Source organism: Quercus robur, chromosome 11, assembly GCF_932294415.1.
Source record: "Quercus robur chromosome 11, dhQueRobu3.1, whole genome shotgun sequence".
NCBI lineage: Eukaryota > Viridiplantae > Streptophyta > Magnoliopsida > Fagales > Fagaceae > Quercus > Quercus robur.
In genome coordinates, this window is record NC_065544.1 from 24,861,590 (window position 1) to 24,887,846 (window position 26,257).

The 26,257-nt window shown below is 33.6% G+C and overlaps 2 protein-coding genes across 4 annotated transcripts in view; both read left to right on the forward strand.

Moving 5' to 3' along the window:
- The window catches only part of LOC126705336 (MADS-box protein JOINTLESS-like), a 75,432-nt gene extending 59,408 nt beyond the window's left edge, over positions 1-16,024 (forward strand). The window contains exon 10 of the transcript XR_007648255.1: positions 15,913-16,024. The gene's annotated coding sequence lies outside the window, so the exon portion shown is untranslated. The remainder of the gene's footprint in view (positions 1-15,912) is intronic.
- LOC126705339 (MADS-box protein JOINTLESS-like) overlaps positions 1-26,257 on the forward strand; it is a 52,487-nt gene that overhangs the window by 2,200 nt on the left and 24,030 nt on the right. The window contains exons 2-8 of one of the 3 annotated variants that reach the window (XM_050404282.1): positions 4,217-4,295; positions 13,816-13,880; positions 13,973-14,072; positions 14,168-14,209; positions 15,009-15,047; positions 15,132-15,259; positions 16,313-16,442. In XM_050404282.1, coding sequence (XP_050260239.1) covers positions 4,217-4,295; positions 13,816-13,880; positions 13,973-14,072; positions 14,168-14,209; positions 15,009-15,047; positions 15,132-15,259; positions 16,313-16,334 — 475 coding nt within the window. In that variant the 3' untranslated portion in view covers positions 16,335-16,442. Of the gene's footprint in view, positions 1-4,216; positions 4,296-13,815; positions 13,881-13,972; positions 14,073-14,167; positions 14,210-15,008; positions 15,048-15,131; positions 15,260-15,694; positions 16,025-16,312; positions 16,443-26,257 lie in introns of those variants that run through there. The other 2 variants (XM_050404283.1, XM_050404284.1) reach the window with 2 other exon arrangements.

Below are 26,257 nucleotides of genomic sequence, written 5' to 3' on the forward strand. Positions count from 1 at the left end.
GTTAGTCCTAAGAAACTAACATGCATGTCTGCAATGCACATGACAAGAATTGATTGGGTTAAGTGTGATTATGTGAGTCATGTGTAAACAATAACACATGTCAGTGTCTTGGAGGAAGTTGAAGCTTAAGGATGCAACTAAGATTGTAGCCAAACTTGGTCATTCTCTTTAAATGATAGAATATTTAGTTCCTATACAAATATAATGACAATAAATATCTAATGCTAAAATATAGTTTTATACACAAACACTATCATAATAAATGCTAGTTAATAGCTATGATAATTTTCATATTTCATATTTACATTATAAATAGAAAATAAGATAGAGAAAAAATATCATATATATTTTCATGTGCATTTTAGAGAAGTTTAACTTTTGGTTGACCTAATAAAATTTTATCACATAAGTTTTTGAGTCCTTACAATTCTAACATCATTATTGTAATTTATATTTTTATTTGATTTTAAATTGTACTCTACATTAAAATCTTTCCTTAGAATCTTGCCACATTATATTTTCTTTAAATGATAGAATAAATAGTTCCATATACAAACGTGATCATAGCAAATTCCTATTATTAATTGTCTAGATTATTAAATTTTGTATTTGGAAAAAAAAAAAAAAAAAGATAAAAGAAAATCATATTTTTTTTAAAAGATGATAAAGGAAGATTTGCATTTATTACCCAAAATATATACTGAAATCCAAAGTCACTAAAAGTTGGGTTACTGGTATATAGGCAACCCACAAATTTTCCTTTCAAAAAAAAAAAAAAAATTATCCACAATTTTAAGAGCCTATATTAATAGCATTAGATATGCCTAAACATCGTACCTGAAAGGATATCCTAATGAAACTATCTCAAATTTTTTTTTTTAAATTTCATTTTAATTTTTTTTGCTTTAATTATTATATTGAAGAGACATTTAGGGTTTAATGATAAAATAAAATTATCATTTTTTGCTTGAAATCAAATTAAGTTTTTTGTGCCACATAAGTTTGAAGTCATCTTATATGAAATCATACAGGGTGCTCCATTATTTTGTAAATTGGCATGATATCATATATCATATAAGGGTGCTCCATCACGTTCTAATGTGTGCATTACCTGTCATGTGAAGTACAACATTAGGGAGTAAGAAACTTTAGTTTGTTAGGTTCTCAAAAAAAAAAAAAAATAAATAAATAAAAAGAAAAAAAAAATTTGTTAGTATTGTTCACTCAAATTTGGGGAAATAGAATTAACTTTAAACTCCATTTTAGAATTTCCATGCTTAATACCCATAAAGAAGGAAAAAATAACACATTTAGAAAATAGCAAGAAATGTGAGAAGAGATCAATAGATGTTGATTTTAGGGGGGAAAAAAAGGAAGAGAGAATATAAAAAATTATATGTAATAGAAAATTAGAAGATTTGGTTCACAATCTTAAAGTTTTCCCTTCATTCATTAAATCTTATGAAAAATTTGGATATTTATTTGATTGTTTACTGAAAAAATAGTTTTGGGTATTGATTGTTCATATAGAGAAATTTTATCAATAATGCAATTTTTTTGGTAAACAATGAGCAGGAAGGACTTCGTTTATCCTGTGTTGTTAGGTATTTCCGGATAAGTTGTCTACAAAAATTTTCTTAGGTAGAAGGTTTGATGCTAAGAGATATAAGAAAAGCCAAAGGCCAATTTTCAATTCAAAATAGTACTCTCTTTTAATTTCATTCATGATCTAGGACTTAAACAGGATTTACTTGGAACAACTCTCCACGCATAAGAAATTAACTTACATTTCAATACAAACTATACAAAGTAAAGGTTTAACCAAATATTTAAAAAACAGCTAACAAGACCTAATCACTTGACTTTATATAGTTTGTATATATTTTTGCTAAAACATTGAACTACTTTGAGAGGACTATCAACTCTTGTCAAAAGTCAAGATATCCGACTAGAAAGCATTCTCTTCAATATGAATCCCCACCAAATCACCTTCCTTACAAGCTGCTGGTTTTCTATGTTTGTTGGCTTACTTTTTTGGTACTTTTGAATTTGTTTGAGAAATCAGTCTTGAACATTTTCATGCAACTTCTTTATATATTTTACTCTGTCCTCAATGTCTCCACTAAAATTATGAGTAGCAATTTTATACAGTTAACTCTTTCCTCACTATCTCCACTACAATGATTAGTAGTAAGTAGTAATTTCATGCAATGGCATTAATAGGATTTTTGTTTTGAAGGGTAATAGGATTTTGACTATAGAAGGTAGTTTTTCTGTGTCACCTTTTATATTTTTCATGTTATTGCGAGCTTGTTAGGAATAACCTTTTCCTCCTTGGTTGGATAGTGTGGTCAAATGTCTCTCTCCTCCAAGGTTAAACCCTTCATAAGCTAACCACGCCAAACCCTCCCTCAAAGATTGCAGCTTGAGACTTCAAAAAGAAAGTTCTAGGATATGGATGAAGCATGTATTTATACGGAGAGTGCATAACCAAATTCTTTGAAATGAGGCTGCACAAGCAGTGGACAAGTCAGGATCTCATAGAAAATATTTGTTCACGAGCATGGTATGTCTGCTTGAAATCTCAATGGGGTACTGTAGCTGTGTATGTTCAAAACAAGACCTATGTAGGACACATAGGGAAAGATATAGAGTACTCTAGTTTAGCCTTTTGAGATACGGTACTTAAATTGAACTGAAATTACCATTCAGTGATACAAAACCACAAATTGGAAAATTGGAGATCTTACCCCTAGTATCACATCAAAGGTGACACAGAATTCTACCATTCTAACAAGCATTACAGATAGGAAAATGGTAACATCAAGAGAGGACAAAAGTGTTTTCTCGTTTATTTTAAAAATGAAAAAAAGAATTACGCTTACATGTTCCTAAATATAAGAGACTTTACCATCTAAGCAAGGCTAGTTACACAATTCTTAATGAAGGACTACAGACAGACAGGATAACCACTTAAGTTTCAATTGATGATAATTCCATGACTGGAATGATGAACACGATCAAATGTTGGAATAACCTAGTTGTGAAGATATCTGATTGGCAAGACTAGCTTTAGTAAGCCAACAAGTAGAAAGAATAAGATTAGGAAGACATACTCATGCGAAATGCTGTCATGACTGACTTGACTTTGAATAAGAATCTCTAATTACTAATTAAACCACAGTGAAAATAAGTAGCATAACCTAGTCAATTAACTAGATTTTTTTCAAATTTGATAAGTACTATGTTAGTTTTAGTATTGATCTTATAGTCACATTAATCAGGATCATGATAATAACATGGTCTTTTCCATCATAATTGTGCTCTTTACAGTGCATTAGTGGGACTTGTCAACTTGTCTTTGATTGTGGTTGTTAAGAATTGCAATTAACCAGATAAAGCATTTTCAAAAGGAATTTCAATGTAGTTAATGATCAAATTTTCAGCAACATTAATTTAAATAACAAGAATTGCATACCTATATGTCTAGGATTTTGTAGGGTTTCATGATGAACTGTCATGGAAAACTAATATGACGAGTTTTGTGAAGTCTAACTTTGAATTTTAGAGTATTTTTCAATCTTTAAACTTTCCAAAACTGAAACAGTATTTACTGTATGATATTTATCCTGCAAGCAGTAATTATGTAACATTTTAATGCAATAGCTTGAACCAAATCCAAAAGTCTTAAGTCATTTTATTTTATGCCTGCAAAAATTAGAAATTTACTAAATAAGTGAGAAATTAATATGATGTAGAACACAGTAGGAAAATAAGAATGAGAGAATTAACAAGACAAATACTAGGCTTCACCACCTAGAATTTGCCTGCAAGCCCTAGACATCACCATTCACCACCAAACAAAGAGAAATCTATCATTCTCAAATTATTCTTATTCATATTGGGGTTCATATAGATGTTCACCTTTATAGTTTGACCAAATTAGAAGTTTGCACATAGTTTGTGCCAATCAATATAAATATCACTTGTGCTTCACATTTTAATTGAGAACACAATTGGCTTGCAAACAATGGTAGATATGTGGAATGCTAGCATGAGATAAATAATTAATTCTTTAGTCACCAACTCAATTTTATTTCATTAGATATGAGTCAGAAATACATACTAGTAGTTAATAAGTTCGTCCGCACTTTCAATTTAATAAAATGTGAGACAGGTAAAAGAATTGAATGTGTTATCCTTTTGTTGTCTGAAGTATGCAGCAAGTAATTGAAAGGCATAATCTACGTCCAGCGAATCTTGGCAAAATGAACCGACTATCTCTTGAGTTACAGGTATGATGTTTTGAAGTTTTTTAGTTTGGTAAATAAGTGAGGTGGAAAGTCATAAGAAACAAATTACATCTACTTTGAGGTAATAACTCTTGAATCCATAAGAGATTCCATTAATTCACAAGGAGAAATTCAATGTCCACTAAATGGAACGGAGAAAAAACTTTTAGAAATTTATATTAACGAAATTCTGAATTTTTTCTTGGAGGCTACTATGCATATAAATGGGAAAAGAAATCATAGAGAGGCTAGTAGACCATAAAACACCCGTTAAGCAAAAAATGAGGCTAGAGATATGAAAAATCGCCAAAAACATCAAAATTATAAAATTTACAAAATCAAATCCTACAAACCTTAGGAAACATTTCAAAACAAATGGGATCTTATTTTGAATTCTAAATTGAAATTTAAAAAAACTTTCCGTAAATAGAAAGAATTACTAAACGAATGCCTAAATGGAGGAATTTGTCCAAAAAGTGGCATAGGTCATGGCCATAACTTAAAATTACCATACAACAGCAATGAAGTCTTAGTCCCAAAAATTTTTAGTGTCAATTATGAATTCTCAATAGTTTAGTCAGCCACATGTATTTTTACTTAATTCTATTCTCTCCGAATTCATAGTCTTCGTTACTTCCTTACTTGACAAGTCCTTTTAATTACTTCTACTAATGTTTTTTTGTTTTTTTTTTTTTTTTTTTTTCGTCGTCCTCTACCCTTTTTCATTAGCTCAACTTGAATCGACTTGTTCTTTCTTACTGGTGTATTAATCGCTCTCTTCTAAACATGACCACCTCTAACTTTATCAATAAGGTCACCCCTAACTTCAAGCAGATTTCCTTATTTTAAATTATATCTTTACGTGTATTTTCATCTATCCATCTAAATATTCTTATTTCCAATGTTTTCATTTTAGTGTTGATACACAATTTTATCATTGTCATAAGGAAACATGACAGGATTATTTCTTAATCTGATAGCTCATGAAATTTTCACGGAAATTTTGAGACTTACATTTTATTGAAAATCGTACCACCATAAGAAAAGCTAAGTATCATTTTTTGGAACACTTAGAGGACTTGTTGTGGCCTTAACATTTTGGCAACCTAAAAATTTCTTATTGAAGGCAGGATTGGAATTGCTTAAATATGTTAGAACCATTGATAAAATAAAAGGTGCTCAGATCTTATAGTCATTGCTATCAACTTGTTTACAGTAAAGCACATACCATAAATACCAAAAATGATTAAATATTAAATGATTGCCTAAATGAAGGAATTTACCTCAAAAGTAGTGTAAATCTTGGTCATAACTTAAACTTACCATAAATAATAAAAATGATATATAACTCTCAAAGTTTTTTCCAATGTTTCCAATGTTTTCATCTTAAAGTTAATGGAGTTAATGGAGGTAATTTTCTTGAAAACTTTGAAATTTGCATTTTATTGAAAATCCTGCTGCCGTAAAAAAGTAGAAATTAAATAACATGTACACACAAAAAATACAAGAATTTACGTGGTTTGAGAAATTACCTACCTCCACGGCAATGACGAAGAAATTTCACTATAAAAATAGGGAGATACAATAGTGCATAATAACACTCTCTAGAAACCCAAATCCCAATATACCCTAACTCTCTTTCATCCACTAGACAAGAAAACTCTATTCTTCTTCTTATGCGGCTGCTGCTAGGTTTTAGGAATTGTCTCTTGTAATTGCCACACACTGGCACTTATATATTGCTATGCTTAAGTTGGCAATGTAGGATTCCTTGTATCAATTGTATTTGGTCAACTACTATGACCGACTTCGACTTGTGTTTTCCTATTACAAGTTGTATTTGGTTTACTTGTAATTGACTTAGGCTTGTGGCAATTCGAGCCACACACGTTGGCCCGCTTCAACAAATCTCCACCTTGGCTTGAATTGATCAAGCTACACTAGCAAATTCCTCCATCGCCTCCGTCTTAGACCTTAAGGGCTCAAAAGTTGCAAACACCAATCATGTTGAAGCAGCTCTTGAACTTTTCTATTGAAATTGGCTTTGTTAACATACTTGGTGCATTCTCTTTCTCTTTTTGTGAGTAATCCTTAGCCACTAACTGTGCCTTGAATTATTCACCTTCAATTTCTGATAATGCTTCTTTCTTGCGGTATACCCACTTGCAACCAATAGCCTTCTTTCCTTTGGACAATTTCAATGATTCCCAAGTCTTATTCTTCTGTAGTGACCCCATCTCTTCTACGTTCCTATAGGACAATGGATCTCCACTACTGGTTATGAGAGCAAAGCTAACCATATCTTCAATGCCATATCTATGTGGTGCTTTGTGAACCTGCTTCTCTCTACCTTTAGCAATTGAATATGGCTCTTCTTGTTGTTGTTGTGGATCAATATCATTATCATTACCCTTATCACTGGGTGAACTATTCTTGTCAAACTCCACCTCAACAGTTAATTTCTCCTATGAACTTTTATCATGTCTTTGCTTCATTCTGTCTCAACATAAAGGCTTCATCAAATATGACATCTCTATTGGTCACCATTTTCTTTGAGATTGGATCCCAAAGCTTGTAGCCTTTAACACCTTTTTCAAAACCAAGAAATAAGCATTTTCTCGACTTCAAATCCAATTAAGAACGCTTCCCACTCTGCACATGCACATAAGTTAGACAACTAAAGATTTTTAGACTCAAATAATCAACTGGTCTACCTGACCAAACCTCTTCTAAAATCTTGAAATCAATGGCTGATGATGGAGAATTATTAATAATGAAGCTTGCTTTGTTTACCGTCTCTGCTAAGAACACCTTAGGCAACCGTATTCAATCTCATGCATTTGGCTCTTTCTGCTAAGGTTTTGTTCATTCTCTCTGCAACCCCATTCCGCTGTGGAGTTTCTTTAACTGTGAAGTGACGAGTAATACCTTCTAATTCACAAAATCTTATAATTTTTTTTATCTTTGTACTATAGTCCATTATCTATTCTAAAGTATTTAATTTTCCTGCTAGTCTAATTTTCAACTTGCGCTTTCCACTTTTTAAATATGCCAAACACATCAGACTTATGCCTCATAAAATAAATCCATACTCTTCTAGAGTGGTCATCATAGAAATTGACAAAGTACTGAGCATCGCTATGAGAAGAAACTGAAATTGGACTCCAAACATCTGAATGAACATAGTGATGGGAATCAAGATCAATTGATTTAGAACTTGAACTAGAATTGCATTAAAATTAAGAATTAAAGCTGGAATTACAGAGAAACTGGAGAAACAAGTTTCTATCCAGGTCTAAAACTAAATTATATTTACATAAAAAAATTGATTGTACTCTTACAATACTAGCCTATTTATAATCTTTAACTATTAGGAAATAAAGTAGCTAATAGTTACATAAGTCAAAGCTGTAATTAAAGAGGATACATGGCAGATATGGGAAGTCAAAATAAGGGGCTGCTGGTTGCCCTAAGAGGTCAGAAAGGTTGGCTGGCTGTTTGGCTTGTAGAGAGTGGCTGGTTGTCAGTCCTAATGGTAGAGGGGGGGTTGGTTGGTTGGCCTAAGGATAGAGGGTGGCTGCATCATACTCCCCTCCATAAAGGAAACTTGCCCTCAAGTTTCAGTTGGAAAATAACGCTTTAAATGTTTGGTAACTCTCCTTGAAAACTTTAAAACCAGCGACCTTAGCTTGCATTTCCACCAAGAAATTAGTCCTCCTACTCAACCCATCAACCACTTTGTTGAAAATTCCCGACTGATGTTTCAATGAGAAAGTGAATTGCTGCAAAAAGCTTACCCACTTAGCATGCCTCTTGTTCACATTAGATTGGCTATTGAGATATTACAAAGCCTCATGATCGATTTGTAGAATAAACTCCTTGTAGGCCAAATAGTAACTCCAATGCTTGATGGCTTGAATAATAGCATAAAATTCCTTGTCATAGGTAGAATACCTAAGTTTTGCTTCATTCAACTTCTCACTAAAGAATGATATGGGCTGCCCTTCTTCGCTAAGGACACCACCAATTCCCACTCCTGAGGCATCACAATTAAGCTCAAATATCTTTTCAAAATTGGGCAAGGCAAGGATAGGAGCTTCAATTAACTTCCTCTTCAAAAGTTGGAAGCTTTCTTGGGCTTCATCAGTCTAAACAAAGGACTTTTGTTTGAGACAATTGGTGAGAGGTGCTGCAATGGTGCTAAAATTGCTAATAAACCTTCCATAAAAGGTAGCAAGACCATGGAAACTCCTCACCTCATGCACACTAGAAGGTGTAGGCCAATCAACAATTGCCTTAAGCTTGTTTTCATCCATGAACACTCCTTTGGAAGACACAACATACCCCAAGAACATCACTTGATCCATCCCAAAGCTACACTTTTTCATGTTACCATAAAACTCTTCTCTCATCAAAATGTCAAGCACAAGCTGTAAATGCACCAAGTTATCCTCCAAATAGCGGCTATACACCAAAATATCATCAAAATACACCACAACACAAACCCCCAATAGTGGTTGCAACATTTGTGTCATCACCCTCATGAAAGTGCTAGGTGCATTTGTCAAACCAAATAGCATAACAAGCCATTCAAATAATCCATGATGTGTCTTGAAGGCCGTCTTCCATTCATCTCCTGAGCAAATTCTAATTTGATGATACCCACTTCGCAAATCAATCTTAGAAAACACCTTTGCACCCGCCAAGCAATCTAGCATGTCATCCAATGTAGGAATTGGAAAACGATACTTGATTGTGATCTTGTTGATAGCTCTACTATCCACACACATCCTCCAAGAGCCATCCTTCTTAGGAGTCAAGAGAGCGGGTACCGCACAAGGGCTAATACTAGCCTCAATGTAGCCTCTATCAAGAAGCTCTTGAACTTGCTTTTACAACTCTTCATTTTCCTTTGGAGCCATACGATATGCTGCCTTGTTTGGAAGGGGTCCACCCGGTACCAAATCAATGGCATGTTGAATGTCTCGCATAGGAGGCAAGTTAGGAGGTAACTCATGGGGAAGAACATCACCATATTGCTGTAATAACTCAGTGACAGCACTAGGAACATCAGTTCTAGCCATTGTGTTGACTGGAATTAATGCCAAAATGTAGCCACTATCTTGACTTTCTTGAATGAAGCTTTTAGAAGTGAGTAAAGAGGTTGTAGAGGATTTAGAAGTCACCTTTTCCTTCATTGGCAGCAAAGTAAATTGCTGATTGTCTTTGCTTAAGGTATAGGTATTCTTCTTCCCATCATGCATCGTTTGGCGATCATATTGCCAAGGTCTTCCAAGAAGGATATGGCATGGATCCATTGGTACTACATCACACCAAACTTCATCAAAATATTTCTTCCGGATAGAAAATGGCACCAAGCAATGTTTTGTTACTTTCACCTCATTACCCTTCTTGAACCAATAAATTTTGTAGGGATGTGGGTGATCTTGAGTGGCAAGCCTCAACTTATCAACCACCTCCTGAGAGACCACATTTTCACAACTTCCCCCATCGATGATCATACTACAAACACTTCCTCCAATGCTGCAAGTTGTATAAAAAATATTGGTTCTCAAACCAATCTTCTTCGGAATTGAATTTAGGAGCAAGAAGAGTCTTTCTCATCACAAGTGTCAAGCCCTCTTCTTCTTCAAAATCACCACCAACCTCGTTTGAAGGTTGATCAAAAATGGGTTCTCCATCTTCATGTTCAAGCTCTTTTACTTCCTTCAACATAAGAGCCTCCTTCCTACAATCCGAAGATCGATGCCCCGGCTCTCCACACTTGAAACATTTGAAAGTACCCACCTGTTGCTGTCTACCCTCGCCAACAGCGGCTGTTTGGAACTGTTTTGGGGCTGTGATAGCAGATTTAGAACCTGCTGGTTGCTGTTCAACCCCAGAAGTTTCTCCTCTCCCATTTATACTTGTATTCCCAACCTTATATTGGCTAGAGATCCCCTGACCAAACCTGGAACCCCACTGTCCAGACCTTAAAGTTGGCCTAGTTTGTTGCTTCTCTACCAGTAAAGCCTAGTTGTAGGCTTCTGACACGTTCCACAATGATTGAAGACTAAGGACATCTTGGATGGATGGCTTCAATCCAGTCAAGTACCTTGCAACCATTTTTTCTTCACTTTCATTCAAATCTACCCTTACTACAAGTTGGTGAAACGCCTCTGTATACTCCTCTACAGTTCCCTCTTGCTTAAGGTTGTGTAGGTCTTTGTAGAGTGATTGGGTATAGTTGAAAGGAGGAAATTGCTCACAGAGCTTCTTCTTCATCTTCTCCCAACTCTTGATCTTGACTTTACCACATCTTTGGCGAGAAATTTGCAATTGTTCCCACCAAGCGGAAGCTCTCCCTTCAAGGTGAATAGCGACTAGCTTCACTTTCTTTTCATCCATAACTTCATAATAATCAAACACCCTTTCAACGGTGTTAAACCAATCTACAAAGTCTTTCGTTTTAAGACTCCCTTGAAATTCTGGAATTTCAACCTTGAAGTTGTAGTCAAGCCTTCGCTCACTTCTTTCCACTTAAGGTCTACCCCTTGGGGGAACTCCAAAAGGGTTCTCAAAATGAGAATGAGAGTCATCGAACTCATCAGTATTCTCATGAGGAGGCTGCCTACGCTACACCACCTCCGTGAGTGTCGCAACTTGTCTCCTTAATTTAGCAATTGTGTCTTCTCTCTCTATATTTTGATTCCGTCCAACATTCCTCCCCACCGGAGGGTTGGCTTCAACTCCTTCCCCAACCTCCATTTGATTCCCCCTTATTCCACCTCTCCTTCCTCTCCTTCTTTGAGCCATTTGAAGCTTCACAATCTTTGAAAAAAATTGTAAATAGAAGCAATAGCACAAGTGATCAAATTTGTGGTATCTGCAACAACCAATGATTTGACTGGCACAAGGAACCTAGATCTAAATTCTAGGATCTTGAATGGAGGGAGAAAAAAAGAAACACAAGGAAATTTAGGGCTCAAATGATCAAAGTGGTACGGAAAAAGAGGACCAGATCTGTGCTCTGATACCAAATGATGGGAATCAAGATCAATTGATTAAGAACTTGAACTAGAATTGCGTTAAAATTAAGAATTAAAGCTGGAATTACAGAGAAATTGGAGAAACAAGTTTCTGTCAAGGTCTGAAACTAAATTATATTCACATCAAAAATTGATTGTACTCTTACATAGCAAGCCTATTTATAATCTTTAACTTTTAGGAAATAAAGTAGCTAATAGTTACATAAGTCAAAGCTGTAATTAAAGAGGATACATGGCAGATATGAGAAGTCAAAATAAGAGGCTGCTAGCTACCCTAAGAGGTCAGAAAGGTTGGCTGACTATTTGGCTTGTAGAGGGTGGTTGGTTGTCAGTTCCAATGGTAGAGGGGGGGTTGGTTGGCTGGCCTAAGGATAAAGGGTGGCTGCATCACATAGTCAAGAACACCTTTACTTGTTTGAGAGCCTATCTTGAAATTGACTCTATGCTACTTCTAATACACACAATACTCGCAGAAGTCTAGCTTGCATGTCTTCACCCCCTTCAATAAATTCCTCGTGTAGCTCTAACACACCACGTTCACCAATATGGCCAAGTTGCATTTGCCATAATTTTGTGTCATCAGTGTTGGACTCTATCAGAGTGGTGATTGCAACTCTTCCTACAACTGTGTTCCCAATCAATTTGTAAAGCGTGCTTACTTTCTGTCTCTTCATAACCATCAAAGTACCTTTGGTAATCTTCATGATTCCACCCTTTGATGTGTATGAGTATCCCAAATCATCCAATACTCCTAAAGAAATTAAATTCTTCCTAAGATCTAGAATATGTCTGATATTACTAAGAACTCTTTCAACTTTATCAAACATCTTGATCTTCACAGTACCAATCCCAATAATCGGGCATATAGCATCATTACCCATTTGGACCATACCACCATTGTAAGGCTTATACATGTCAATCCAATCTTTCTTTGGAGTCATATGATATGAGAATGCTGAATCTAAAACCCAAGATTCTAGTAGAACATTATTACTTGAATGAGACTGAAAGTAAACCTGCACCAACCTCACTTTCATCTGATATTTCTTCAACACCACTAGTTGATTTTAGGGGCTTCTTTCCATTCCTCTTCTCCTCTAAATGCTCTTTCAGCTTTTTATACTAATTCTTGTAGTGCCCTTTCTTGTGACAATAAAAGCACTCTACATCTTTCTTTATACGTGATCTAGACCGAGATCTCTTCCCATTGGATTTTGGCTCACTTCTACGCTGATTACTCGACTTTGACTTTACAATAAGTCCATTAGCATGAGAACCATTGTCATCTAGGTTCATCTTTACGTGTGACAATAGAGCAGTAGTCACCTTATCAAGTACTACAGTCTTTTTCCAGTACATCAACGTAGTCACTAGATGATCAAAATGTGTAGGCAGCGATGCTAATAAGATTAACGCTTTATCTTTGTCCTCATAATTCACCCCAAAACCTGACAATTGGGTGTTCAACATGTTAAACGTGTTGAGATGCTCCAACAGATTTGAACCCTCCTTCATATGCAAATTGTAAAGTTGCTTCTTCACATACAACTTGTTCATCAGATTCTTTCTCATATAAAGACCTTTTAGTTTGACCCAAACTTCTTTTGTGGTCTTTGCTTCTAGGATGTTGTGAATAACCTCATCACTTAAGTTGAGACGAATAGCGCTAGCTGCTTTCTCATCCATCTCTACCCAATTTTTATCCTTCATTATTTTCGGTTTTTTCTCCTTCCCAAGCAAGGCTTTATGAACCCCTTGTTGAATTAGGAGATCCTTCATCCGCCTTTGCCAAAGGGAAAATTTTCCTTTACCATAAAACTTCTCTATGTCATACTCCGTGCTTGACATCTTTACTGAATTCAAAAGGTTGAATCCTAACATGGCTCTAATACCACTTGTTGTGCAAATAACACCCTAGGACTCAAATTAATAATAGTAAATAAGCAGAAATTGAATAACAAGCTCACACAAAGAACATAAGAATTTACGTGGTTCGGCAAACTTCTATCTCTACGGCGACGATGGAGAAATTTCACTATAAAAATAGGGAGATACAATAGTGCATAATAACACTTTCTAGAAACCTAAATCTCAATACACTCTAACTCTCTCACTCTCACCCACAAGACAACAAAACTCTATTCTTCTTCTTCTTATGTGGCTGCTCCTTGGTTTTAGAAATTGTCTCTTATAATTGCCGCACACTAGCACTTATATATTGCTATGCTTAAGTCGACAATATAGGATTCTTTGTATCAATTGTATTGGTCAACTGCTGTGATCGACTTGGACTTGTGGTTTCCTATTACAAGTTGTATTTGGTTTACTTGTAATTGACTTGGGCTTGTGGCAATTCAAGCCACACACGCGGGCCCACTTCAACACTTACATATTTTAGAACCGTCGTTATATTTAAGTGCTCGGTTACACATCACATTTCAAAAATCTTCATGAACGGCAATTGTTTATATTAGCTTGAGAATGGTACCTCCTACGCCATGTTGAGCAAGGAAATTGAGGAGAAGACACATGAACTGAGGTATTATAGCTACATCACTATCATCTTGTTACCGTAAAGACATATACATACCACAATAAATTAATGTTGAGAAATGTTCACACCTAACACAGGAAGATTAGAGGAGAAGAGCTCCCTGGAATGGATATAGAAGAATTACAGAAACTAGAGAAAGAGCTTGAAATAGGCCTGAGACGTGTTATAGTAACAAAGGCTTGTCTCTCTTTTTTATCTCTGTTTGCCGGCATTATAATGGAGTGTTGAAATTTATGTACATTATCTTAATATAAGAAACATTTGTCTTGCAGGGTGAAAGATTTCTGGAAGAGATCACTGCCCTTCAGCAAAAGGTCATTTTTCAAACTTTAAATCTTTGCAGGACATTTCATACAATTATTATAATGTTTTGCAAGACATTTCCGGAACAGACCAGTGCCCTTGAGCTAAAGTTCATATGGTTTCAATGTATAACAGTTTCGTACTTTAGCAATGATCCGCTCCATAATGATATCATGGTAAAATCTTGAAATATTAGGTGGAAGGAAGAAACTAAGAGAAGTTGAAAAAACACAAGGAATTAAGGAGGTTTTGTCTTTGTGTCCTACGTGAACAGTAGAAATTTTTAAACAACTACTTATTTATTATTGAATTTTGTGTATAATAGTGTACTTATTTAAGGGAATAGGTAGTAGACTAACTCTGCGTTAACCCTAGGATTGCAGTAATATAGTTAGTACTGTGTACAATTAGGACTACTATAATGTTATATGCTTAAACCCTAAATCCATCTTTAGCAAATGTCAGCTGTAAAACTTTGTCATAATGTTAATGCAAGTTGGTGCAAGTTCATAAAAATAGTGGTCTTTGTGTGCATTGGCTAGCTTAATGGGTGGAGAAAGGAAAAGTTTACATGGCTAAAAACAAGTAACAACCACCATTGAATATTTAGTTGAAACCATTGTCAACATAAATTCAAAACTGAATGTCATATTGTTTATCCTATCACCTGACCTATATCAATTCATAAAGCATCGATTTCATATATAAGAAGTTAGGTAAATATACCATATTAATTATATATTATATTTTGTATTTAAGGCTAAGAATTCTTAGTAATGGCTCTCTGTTCATCTTATTCTTTTAATACAGGGAGCCCAACTGATGGAAGAAAACCAACGACTAAAACAGGTATAGGTCTTTTTTATTTTTTTAATAGAAAAATTTCTTCCTCCTCTCTTCCTATCTCAGTTATAAAAAATGTCTCTTCCACAGATGGAGAATTTGTTTAGCACTCAAACACATGTACTTGAACAAGGTCAGTCATCTGAGTCAATCACCAACATTTGCAGCTCATCTGATCCTCAAGACAATGATAGTTCAGACATATCTCTCAAGTTGGGGTAAGTTTGTGAAATTCTTAAAATTTTTTAGTTTTCTGGATGAAGTATGAAATAATATTCAGGATTCAATCAAAGGATATTTGCATCAAACCTCAATATTTAGGGGCCATATAGCATATAGTTGTAGTTTCAATAGAGGAACTTGACCAAATTGATAAATTTGTCCTTAGGTTTAGTCATTTCTCTGGATTTAGCATTACAATATGTACTATATTCTAATTTATAGTTCTATATGGGCTTATATGGTACTGAAAGATAAATTTGTTGGTGAAATTAATGGTTGCAACCACAAGTTGATGTCACTTTCAACTTGTCAATGAGCAATTCTTCTGTTTGTATAGCAACTTAACTAGCATCATTGACTGCATGCCTAGAAATGCATGCCGCTACTATAGAGAAACTGTTTGCCTTAGTGCATCGTTCTATGTCTTGCAGGCTACCTTTTCCTAAATGAATTTGAAGTATAGTGAAGATCAAGAAGCATACATGGATTCTCTTTTAAAAAAGGCCATGGCTAAGTAAATACAAATCCTAGCTCGGAGTTGTAATTAATTTTTTGTAAGACCAATTTGTTTCCACCAGCTGATTCTAAGAGTCTGCATGTGTATTTGGTAAATTTTGGATGCTCAATCATTTTTATGGATGAATCAAAGGTTAATTTATTACAATGGAAAATGAAGTAGAGGGTGTTGGAAAAGGTCGAGTGTAGGTTTGAGACTGATGGCAAGTCAAACTATTGATAAATTGATTCACAATTCTGCAATAGGTTTTGTTTGTCTTGGTGTGATTGCCAGTATTACATATTTGCCACAACATTTCTTTATCGTGAATGGTGCTTTTGAGTACACTTGTTTTAAGCCTTAAGGTCTAAAAATGTTTTCAAGTCAATCTTGCTTGCAATAAGACTTCTGTGAGCTTCCTTTGATTTTGCAATCCAGATTCTTGCACCAACTTGAGAAAAGTGACATCATAATTCATAATATTAATTTGCTCCCACTGTTTTCTTTTTTCTTTTTTTGTTTTGTTTTTTATTTTGAATTTTGAATTTTTTAGGTTGGATTGTTCTATTTCCTAGTCTTCCTTGGCAACTCAAGATTAGCACTTCACAGGTTTCATCCATATTTAACTAGATCTTGTCTTGGCTCTCTCTCTCTCTCTCTCTCTCTATATATATATATATATATATAAAATAAAGCAAGATTTTAAATTATATGTTTTTTGTTGTTGTCAAAACTGCATTGTATGAATATAATTTGGTATTCATCGATCACCATGAAGCAAAATCATCAAAAAACTTTTAAAATCTTAGGACTAGTTAAGACGAATAAATCAAATGTCATTCCTTTCTTTTCTTTTCCTTTTAGCTTCGTTTTTTTTTTTTATCGATTTGTTTTGGGGGTGCTAGAACTCTTCTAGTAATTGACTCTACTTTTTGGAGAAGTGATATTTATTTTTAGTGTTTTAATGCTAGTAAGTTTACAACCGGCAATCTCACCAAACATATTCATTTTTTGGTATAACAAGAAAACATGAACATATTTAACATCAAATTAGTGTTTTTTTTTTTTTTTTTTTTTTTTTTTTTTTAATAATCTTAACATCAAATTAGTTGAGTTTGACCTCTTAAAACTAAGGTTGTGTTTGGGTATTGTGTTTCTTACGTTGCGTTTTCTGCCTTTTTTTTTTTCCTGGACACGTGTCTGGCACTGTTCATTGTCCATGAGTGATTTTAGGCTTATGAACAGTGTCAAATGCGTGAACAGTAATTTTTTTATTATTTTTAATTTTCAACAAAATAAGCGGTATCTAAACGGACCTTAAAGGTCAACAATTATAGGAACTTGATCAAGACCACACTTGAATAAAATAAAAATTTTCCCAATATCCAATATTGGACTTTAAGCTAAATTAATCAAGGTAGGTATTAAACTTAAAAAGATTTTTATAAAATCATCAAGACTCTGAGCTAAATTAATCAAAGTAGGTATTTGACTTAAAAGATTTTTATAGAAATTGTACTCGAGTAGAACAAGTGAAAAGAGTGCTGGGCTAATTTTTCCCAGGCGTGAGGAGCAACATATGTGGAGCATAGCACTTTGTACTATTTTTGTGGTCCATTTTTATATTTAAGTCGTGGGCCCGCTTCTTCAAAAAATAAGAAAAGTCACAGCCTCAAAAATGCAGTCCCTTTTATCTCTTCTCTTGTTGAAAAAGTTTAGATGTTGACCTCTCCATTTGTCTTTTACTGGAACTAAATCTATTATTTTACTACTTTGATTCCAATATTATATATTACACCCGTTTCAACATTTTCGTTATTTTTTCACTCTTTCGATTTGGAAAATGTATCATTTTACTCTCTTGGCCTGGGTTTTCTCTGTTATTATTATTATTTTATAAATGGGTTTTCTCCATTATATTATATTATATTATATATAATGAAGAAAACAAATTGAAACCTTCCAAAACATGTTACAAAGTAAATTCTACCAAACAGAAATAAAATATAGCTTTCTCTTTTTCTATTTATCTCTTTGTAAGTTTTAAATGATATAAATGAAATTTCCATTTTGATATATTTAGTAGTTTGTTGGTTTTCTTTTTACATTTTTTGGGCCTAAAACTTAAGTAATTTTTTTTAGCATATCAAAGGATATTATCAAACATTTAAGTCTCCTCATTTTTACAAGATGTGCCATTAAATTATAAAACCTTTTGCCAAGAGTATTGTTGCTCAATTGATAAATACTCTTCTTCCAACTATCGAATTATGAAAATAAAAATAAAATGATAAAACCATTTGTCTAAACCTATTATGGTCATATAATTAGCATCAACACATTAAAAAAAAAAAAAAGAGCAATACATTTTAAGTTTTCATTGGTAATGATTCAAGGATATTGACAAAAGAGTGAGCAAATGTCATTTTAACCCAAGTACATTTATTAGGGCCTTAAAATCCCTTAATTTTGCCTAATTGCCCCTTTTAAAGGATAATTACAACAATAATTGAGAAGTCATTAATATTTGATAATCGAATTAATCAAGTGCATGCAACCTTACAATTATTTATGTTTCAATCGAATAGGAATATGACACGCCCCCCATTTTAAATTGAATACTCGTGGTACCAATTAAAATCAATTGTTAATAATCACACGTGATTGGACTCAACTTTGTGGATATATCCTAGTAGTTAAAATTTGATTTCATGATATCTTTTAATCCAATGGTTTCAATAGGAGCTTGTGACCCATAGTTTTGATTATTAAGATTTTAAGATTTGTTTTAAATGAAGTAAATGAAATTAAGGTCAAAAGTTACGATTACCTTTAGGATGTAAAATTGTCTCCAGATGATATTAAATACAGGTTGTAAAATTAGGTGTCTACAAAAGTGTAAGAACAAAACCCTTGTTTGTTTTCTCATTATTACTTGAGAAAATTGCTAGCATAAACATGTTCATTATAATTTATAAATGTCCAACCCTAATGAAATTGCGATTCTATTTAAATAAATATAAATAACCTTGTACTTTCTTAAATAAATTATGTACTTTAAAATAATAATTTTATTTATAGATATCTAAAAATTTTAACTAAGATTTAGGATGTTAGAAGTCACGCTACTTTGCCATTTCATATATATAATAATTTTTTGATAAAATTTGTAAGGATTAAAAAAAATAAAGAAAGAAATATTCAAGATTTAAAAAAAAAAAAAAAATTTGGGTTACCTTCCCCACCCCCACCCTGGCTCCTTTAATCCTCTGCCACTATATCCACCTATGATATTGTCCAATTACAATTTAATTTTACAATCTTTCAGTTATTACATTTTACCCATAAGATGACTAAAATGAAATCAACTGAATCCCAACCAAATTAGAGTTTTAGAGTATATAATTAAATGACAGTTTTCTAATTTCTTTTGAACTCTCTAGTCTCATGCCTTTGTAAATCAATTTCGTGAAAATGAAATTCACTCTACATTCAATTTTTAAAAGGAACGTGGAACAAGTCTAACATTGAATTAATTGTTATTATTGTTTTTGTTTTAGGAAACAATATTGAATAATTAAGTTAACACAAGCATTGGTTCAAGGATGAAACTAAAACCTACAAATTATTTAGAAACAATATTAATTTGTTCTTAACTTTAGTTAGCCTCTTTTTCATATATATATATATATATATATATAAACTTTTCTTTTTATCTCTATCTTTAAATAGCCTTGTCTTGAACTTTATTTTAGTCTAGTTTTCAAATTTAAACGCACACCACCTAAGAAGAGTTTTTTTTTTTACATGATTTGAATTCAAGTTCTCCTCTATGAAAGAATTGGGTAATATTACCCATTCACAAGGCTCTTGGCCTAGCTTTTTAGAAGACTAAATACAAAATGCATCATCTAGTATGCGTTTGGATACCACTTATTTTGCTGAAAATATAAAACAATAAAAAAATATATTCTGGTTACTGTATACATGAATAGTGCACTGTTCATTTGCCTTGATGCATTGTTCATGTCCCATGAACAGTGCACCAGGCACCGATAAACAAAGGGAAAAGAAAAAGAAGAAGCCAAATGCAGACGCTGAGCTCCAAAACGCAAAACAAACGCACCCCTAATCATAACTAGTTTTAAATTTTGTTCCAATAGTTTTAATTTTTCTTTTTCAATTCAGTCATTTTAATTATATATGTTTTCAATGTAATCCTTGCAAAAAAATGACGTAATTTTGCTTTTGAAGAGAGGTAGGACTTAATAGTGCATGCTACACAACAGTTTTTTTTTTTTTTTTTTGTTGAGAAACAACAATTTTGTTAGTTATGTGGGCTATATAAGGGAACACCCCTATTTACCAACAAAAAAAAAGGGTACACCCCATGCTCAGATTTTATTTTATTTTATTTTTCCATCTTTTATTGGTTGAGTAAGTGCAGTTTTTTTCACAAAAAAGGGAAAAGAAAAAGAAAAAGCAAGTGCAGTTTGTTTTGTTATATTTTTGATCTGATACTTTGGTTAAACTTCTATCAAAGACAATATTCCTCTTCCGTACAATAATACGCAGCTTTCATTTTATTTCTCTTTACCATTCCGAAATCCGTAACATTTACTTTATTCGTTGAGTAATTTATTTTTGTACTATTAGACATGTCTATTTTCTTCTCTCTCTCTCTCTCTCTCTCTCTCAACTTTCTATGCAAATAGTTTCTATATCTGGAATTCTAGGTTGGGCTAATAATTTGGATAGAAGTAGAAATTTGAAGGGTCTGATAACCTACGCAGCAAAAAAAAGAAAAGAAAAAAAGGATCTGATAACCTAATATCTGGGAAAATGACGAGGAGGAAAATTCAGATTAAGAAGATTGACAACACGACGGCAAGGCAGGTGACATTCTCAAAGAGGAGGAGAGGACTTTTTAAGAAAGCTTTTGAGCTCTCTACTCTCTGCGATGCTGAAATTGGTCTCATGGTCTTTTCTGCGACAGGAAAGCTCTTTGAATACGCCAGTTCAAGGTTTCAATCTCTTTCTCACACTTCTTTCTACTTGTAGAAAAATCCTTTTTATTTTCTCATTTTTTTGACTAGAGAAAAAAACCCTTTTTTCTATCTATAGAAAAATATGTCATTGTCCATTCCTTGATCGCTTTGTTCATGCATTCACTATGATTTTATGATTTCTAAGGTGTGTGTGAGAGAGAGTGAGAGACCCAACTGCTCAAAATAAAGATCCTTTACTGAACAAACCAAATAAGTGATTTAAAAAATAGTACTATGTAGCATAAAATAGAGAGAAAATAATTTTAAAAATAGTACTATGTAACATCAAATAAAGAAATGAAAAAGTACTGCAAAATCTTATGGTTTCTGTCTAAAGAAAAGGGAAAGGAAAAAGGAAAAAAAGAAAGACAAATAAACAGTTTTTTTTTTTTTTTGGTAAACCAACTAAACAGTTTTCAATTCTTACCTTGAAGGGTTTAACGTATATGTGTAGCTGCTACTTGTTTTGAAGTTCTATAAGCGGGTTATTTTGTCTTTGAATATTGCTAATTATTGCCTATTAATTAGCGTATAATCTAATTTTTTTATTTCCCCTGAATTTTAGAGTTGCACTTGCATATTGTATAGCTTCAATTAGCTGCTTCAAATCTGCCTTTAATGTTTGCTTTCTTAAAAAAAAAAAAAAAAACTCTTAAATAAAAAAAAAAAAAACTCTTCCTTTAAGAAGGGTAAGAAAACTCTTAAATAATTGTATTTCTCTTCTTTCACACTTTTTTTAAATTGAGGGATGCATGAGGTATATAAACTCCATGTCCAACCATAACTTTCCTTATGTTTATTAACTCCAAAAAAATCTCTCTATACATTCATTACGTAAACTTGCCTCATTATTTTATGTATCATAACTATTCAACTAACTCATTTCATAAATAAAATAGATTTTCATAACATAAATTAAGTTTAACTTTCAACACCTCCTCTTAAACTTAATTTTTGATCACCACAAATTAGGCATGCATATTGTAGAAGGTATCACAATTTAGTGGCTTGGTGAAGATATCTGCACCCTAATCATGTGACTTCACAAACTCAAGTGGATTTTTTTTTTTTTTTTTTTTTTTTTTTTCTAGCAATACATCCTCAAATAAAATGATACTAGGTATCAATGTGCTTGCTTCGGTCATGAAAGACTAGGTTCTTTACAAGAGCCAGTGTTAACTTATTGTCCACAAATTCGTAGCTTTTTCTTGCAACATTTGCAACACCATCAACAAATTTCTAAGCCAAATTGCATGACAAACACTAGAGGTAGTAGCAACATACAGTCACAATTGGTTGCCTCTTGGATGTCCATGCAAATGTAATATCACCCATATAGAATACAAACCCACTATCACTCTTTCTATCATTGGTGTCCCCAGCCCAATCATTATCGCTATAGCCAACAAGTTTAAACTCTTTCGAGGGTGAATATAATAGTCCAATATTTAGTGTACCTTTCATATAGCGAAAAATTCTCTTGGCTGTCATCAAATGATTCATGGTTGGGACTTCAATGTTGCGACTAAGAAGTCCAATGCCAAAGAGAATGTTCGGTCTTATGCATATCAGGTACCTCAGACTTCTAACCAAACTCTTGAAGAATGTTTGATATACCCTCTCTCTATCATCATGCTTTGACAACTTCATTCCACATTCCACAGGAGTACTAACTAGTTTGTAATTTGACATCTAAAATTTCTTGAGGATCTCTTGTTAGGAATCTCATATTTGTTCTAATATCCTAATACTTCTTATATTTCCATCCCTTCAATTAGAATTTAGTCCCAAGATAGGATTGAGTTAGTTAGTTACACATGTTGGGATTAGAATAGAGTTAGTTAGATCTCTTGGCTTATGTAACACTATAATCATATGGATTAATTGGTGAGAGCACTTGCTATATTAATAAGCCAATAGGATTAAGCCATGTGTGGCCAACAAGATAAGAACTTAGGTTTTATATATACTTGCATGTGACCTTAATCTGTAACATTTTAAAGAATAAACCAATTTCTTGCTTAGTGCATTTTCTTTCTCTCTTAATATTTCTTTATGGAGGGACGCTAACTCGAATTAAGTAAACTCATCGACATTTCGTATCCATTTCCGTACACTTCCCACCAATCCCCCTTAGGAACCATCGGGTTCCTAACAAATGGTATCAGAGCTGTCTATCTTGAAATGACGAAATCTGTTGCAACTCATCAAAGGTGGAGATCCTTTTTGGCGGCTTCTCAAGCTCTATGAATTCTTTTCTTTAGAAAACACGCCACCACATCTCATGTTTTTCATTGCCTCTTATTAAATGTAAGGAGAGGCGTGGGAATATTTTCAAGATGTGCAAGTATCGGGGTTATGCACAAATTGTTTGGATTTCAAATGCACTACAAGACCGGTTTTGAACACCGATCCTTGATGCATCAATGGAGATTATCAACCAAGCATCCAAGATGCAAAATCCCATGAATTTCATGCTGGAGGTCTAAGAACCAATTCTTAATGCACCAATATAGGCTGCCACTCAAGAGTTCACGATTCAAGAATTCAAAATCCAAGTGTTAGTGATTCAAGAATCAAAGATGCAAGAGCCAACAATTCCAATGGTTCAAGAATCAAATGAGGGCTCGAGGATCCAAGAACATTCCAAGGTCCAAGAATTTAAGCGGGTTTGAAAGTACACGAGACCACTAATCAAAGAGAAGTTTATGAATATGGTGATCAAGATGTCACTAAGATACTGGTCCTTTGGAAGATTTCTTTTGATGATGATGCCAACTATAACAACATCTTGTGGGAATGGGAGGGGAATGTTAGGAATCTCATATATGTTGTAATATGCTAATACTTCTTTAAGTTCCATCCATTCAATTAAAAGTTTGTCCCAAGATAGGATAGAGTTAGTTAGTTAGTTACACATGTTGGGATTAGGATAGAGTTGGTTAGAGCTATTGGCACTTGTAACAATCACATAGTTGGTGAGAGCACATGCTTAATTAGTAAGCAAAAGGATAAAGCGATGGGTTATGATAAAGCCATGCATGAAAATGGATGTGAATTGTAAGCACTTAACTCTTCCTTATTGCATTTCCTTTCTCTCTTAATATTTCTCTATGCCTTTAAGTCTATTCACTTACAATCCACATCAATTTTCAAATGCTTCCCACCCATCCCCTTTAGCAACCAACAAGTTCCTAACATCTCCTTAGCATATCCTTCTTAGGAAATGAATATCTCATCTTCCATTTTCTTCTTCCCAATGCCCAGATAATAGGCCATAAGCCAAATATTTGTCATTTCGAACTCCTTAGTCATTGCTTTCTTGAAGTCTTCAAACTTACCTGGATTGTTTCTTATAAAAATCAAAACATTTATATACAAATAAAAAATCAAGATACCTACATTTTTTCTGCACCTTACAATATAGTTCATGTTCATGTGCATATTTATAGAATCTTTCTCTTGAAAATATTTGTCAATTAGGTTGTTTCAAGCTCTAGGTGCCTGTTTCAAGCTATATAGAGATTTCTTAAACTACAAAGCTTCGTTTTCCTTCTTTTTGACAACATAGCCTATAGGCTGCTCAATATAAACTTATTCTTCAATTTAAACATTCAAAAAAGAAGATTTTATATCCATTTGATAAATTCTCCATTTGTTTTGAGCTGCTAAAGAAATTAGCAAATATATAGTTTCCAATTGAGCAATTGGGGCAAATACTTCATCATATTCAATACCTTCTTGACTATCCTTTTTGCATTATTCCTCATCTTGTACATCCATTTTACACAAATTGCCTTCTTTCCATGTGGAAGAGTTGCTAGCTCTCATGTATCATTCTTCTTTATTACCTTGATCTCTTCATCCATTGAATTTATCCATTTCTTATCTCGCACAAGTTCTTTAATTCTTGTAGGTTCACAATCAGCAAACAGATAAAAGAGCATTAGATCATCTATATTCTCCATTGAATCATAGAGATCTTGTAGACTTCTCATTCTTCTTGGTTACTTCCTTCTAGTGATGATTACAAGGATGGACTTTCATAAATGGGAGATTTTGGTGATGGAGGTGGAGCGTCAGGCTCTTCTTGGATTTTATTCAAATGCTATTCCTATTCAAGTAAAGGAAAGAAATCATACTTCTCTTCTTCTTGGGTGCTCCAATTTCTCATAACTTCTTCATCGAATTCCACATCTTGACTGACAATTAATTTTCCAATGCTCGGATTTTTAAGCTAATAGCCTTTAGAGCTAGGATCATAGCCAATGAAGACATAATTTTCGCTCTTGTTATCTAGCTTGGACCTCTCTTGATCTAGTACATGTGGATATGCTATACTCCCAAATACACGAAGGTGGAAAACGATTGCAAAAATAGACTGCATAATTTATAGCTTCAGTCTAAAGTTCTTTAGGAATTCTCTTGCTCTTCAATATGTTTTTAGTCATCAATTCTTGTAATATGACCAGATAATTTGATAATAATTTGGTTCATGGTGTGTCTATTAGCAAACATCTATCAAGTGCCATCCTTCTTTTGCATGAGTAAGGTTGGTACTACACAAGGAGTCATGTTTTCTCTAATATATCCCTTCATCAAAATCTCCACGAGGACCATAACTTGCTATTCAATTCTTCATGCTCCTTTAGATTGATTAGATAGTGCACTTTGTTGAGTAGGCTATAGAATACACTAACAAGCTTCCTTTTTTTCTTTAGCCACCAACATGTACACCACTCTAGTAATTTTATCTTATATTACAATTGGGAAAAATAAGAAAATTACTGCCCTCCTCTTTGAAAGATTTAGAATTTCATTCCTTCAAAATTGGCAAACGGACAAATTCAAACTTTCTAATTTTAAGGATATATGTATTTCTATGGCCATCATGGATAGCATGCTCATTATATTGCCAAGGCTACACCAAAGGAGGAAAGACTAACGTCCATGGCAACAATATCACACCAAATTTCCCCATGGCAACAATATCACACCAAATTTCCCCATGGCAACAATATCACACCAAATTTCATGTTTACAATTATTTCCCATTTCAAAAGAAACAAGATATCTTCTAGTTCATTTTTTCTTCTTCTTTCAATGAAGTTCGTATGACTGCATGGTTAGATAGCTAGGCTTGTGTTATCAATCTCTTTCTTTGTGATCTTCTGTATTTGAGTTCTGAAACTATGGGTGGTTCCATTTTCTTTTTTCTCGAATCCAAATCGTTTGAATTTTCTGTGGAAGAGGGTGGTTCTTTCTTCTTGTTACGCATTTTTGAAAGATATAAGGATTCTCTCCGATCGGTTTTCATGGGAAAAGAGAGTGCTTTTCGGTTGCTTACGTATATTGAGGATCACTTGTCAAATACCCGTCCTGATAACTTTGCTAGAACCTTCAGGGATGGTAATAAGGTTTTGATTTTGCAAATGGGATTCAATGCACAT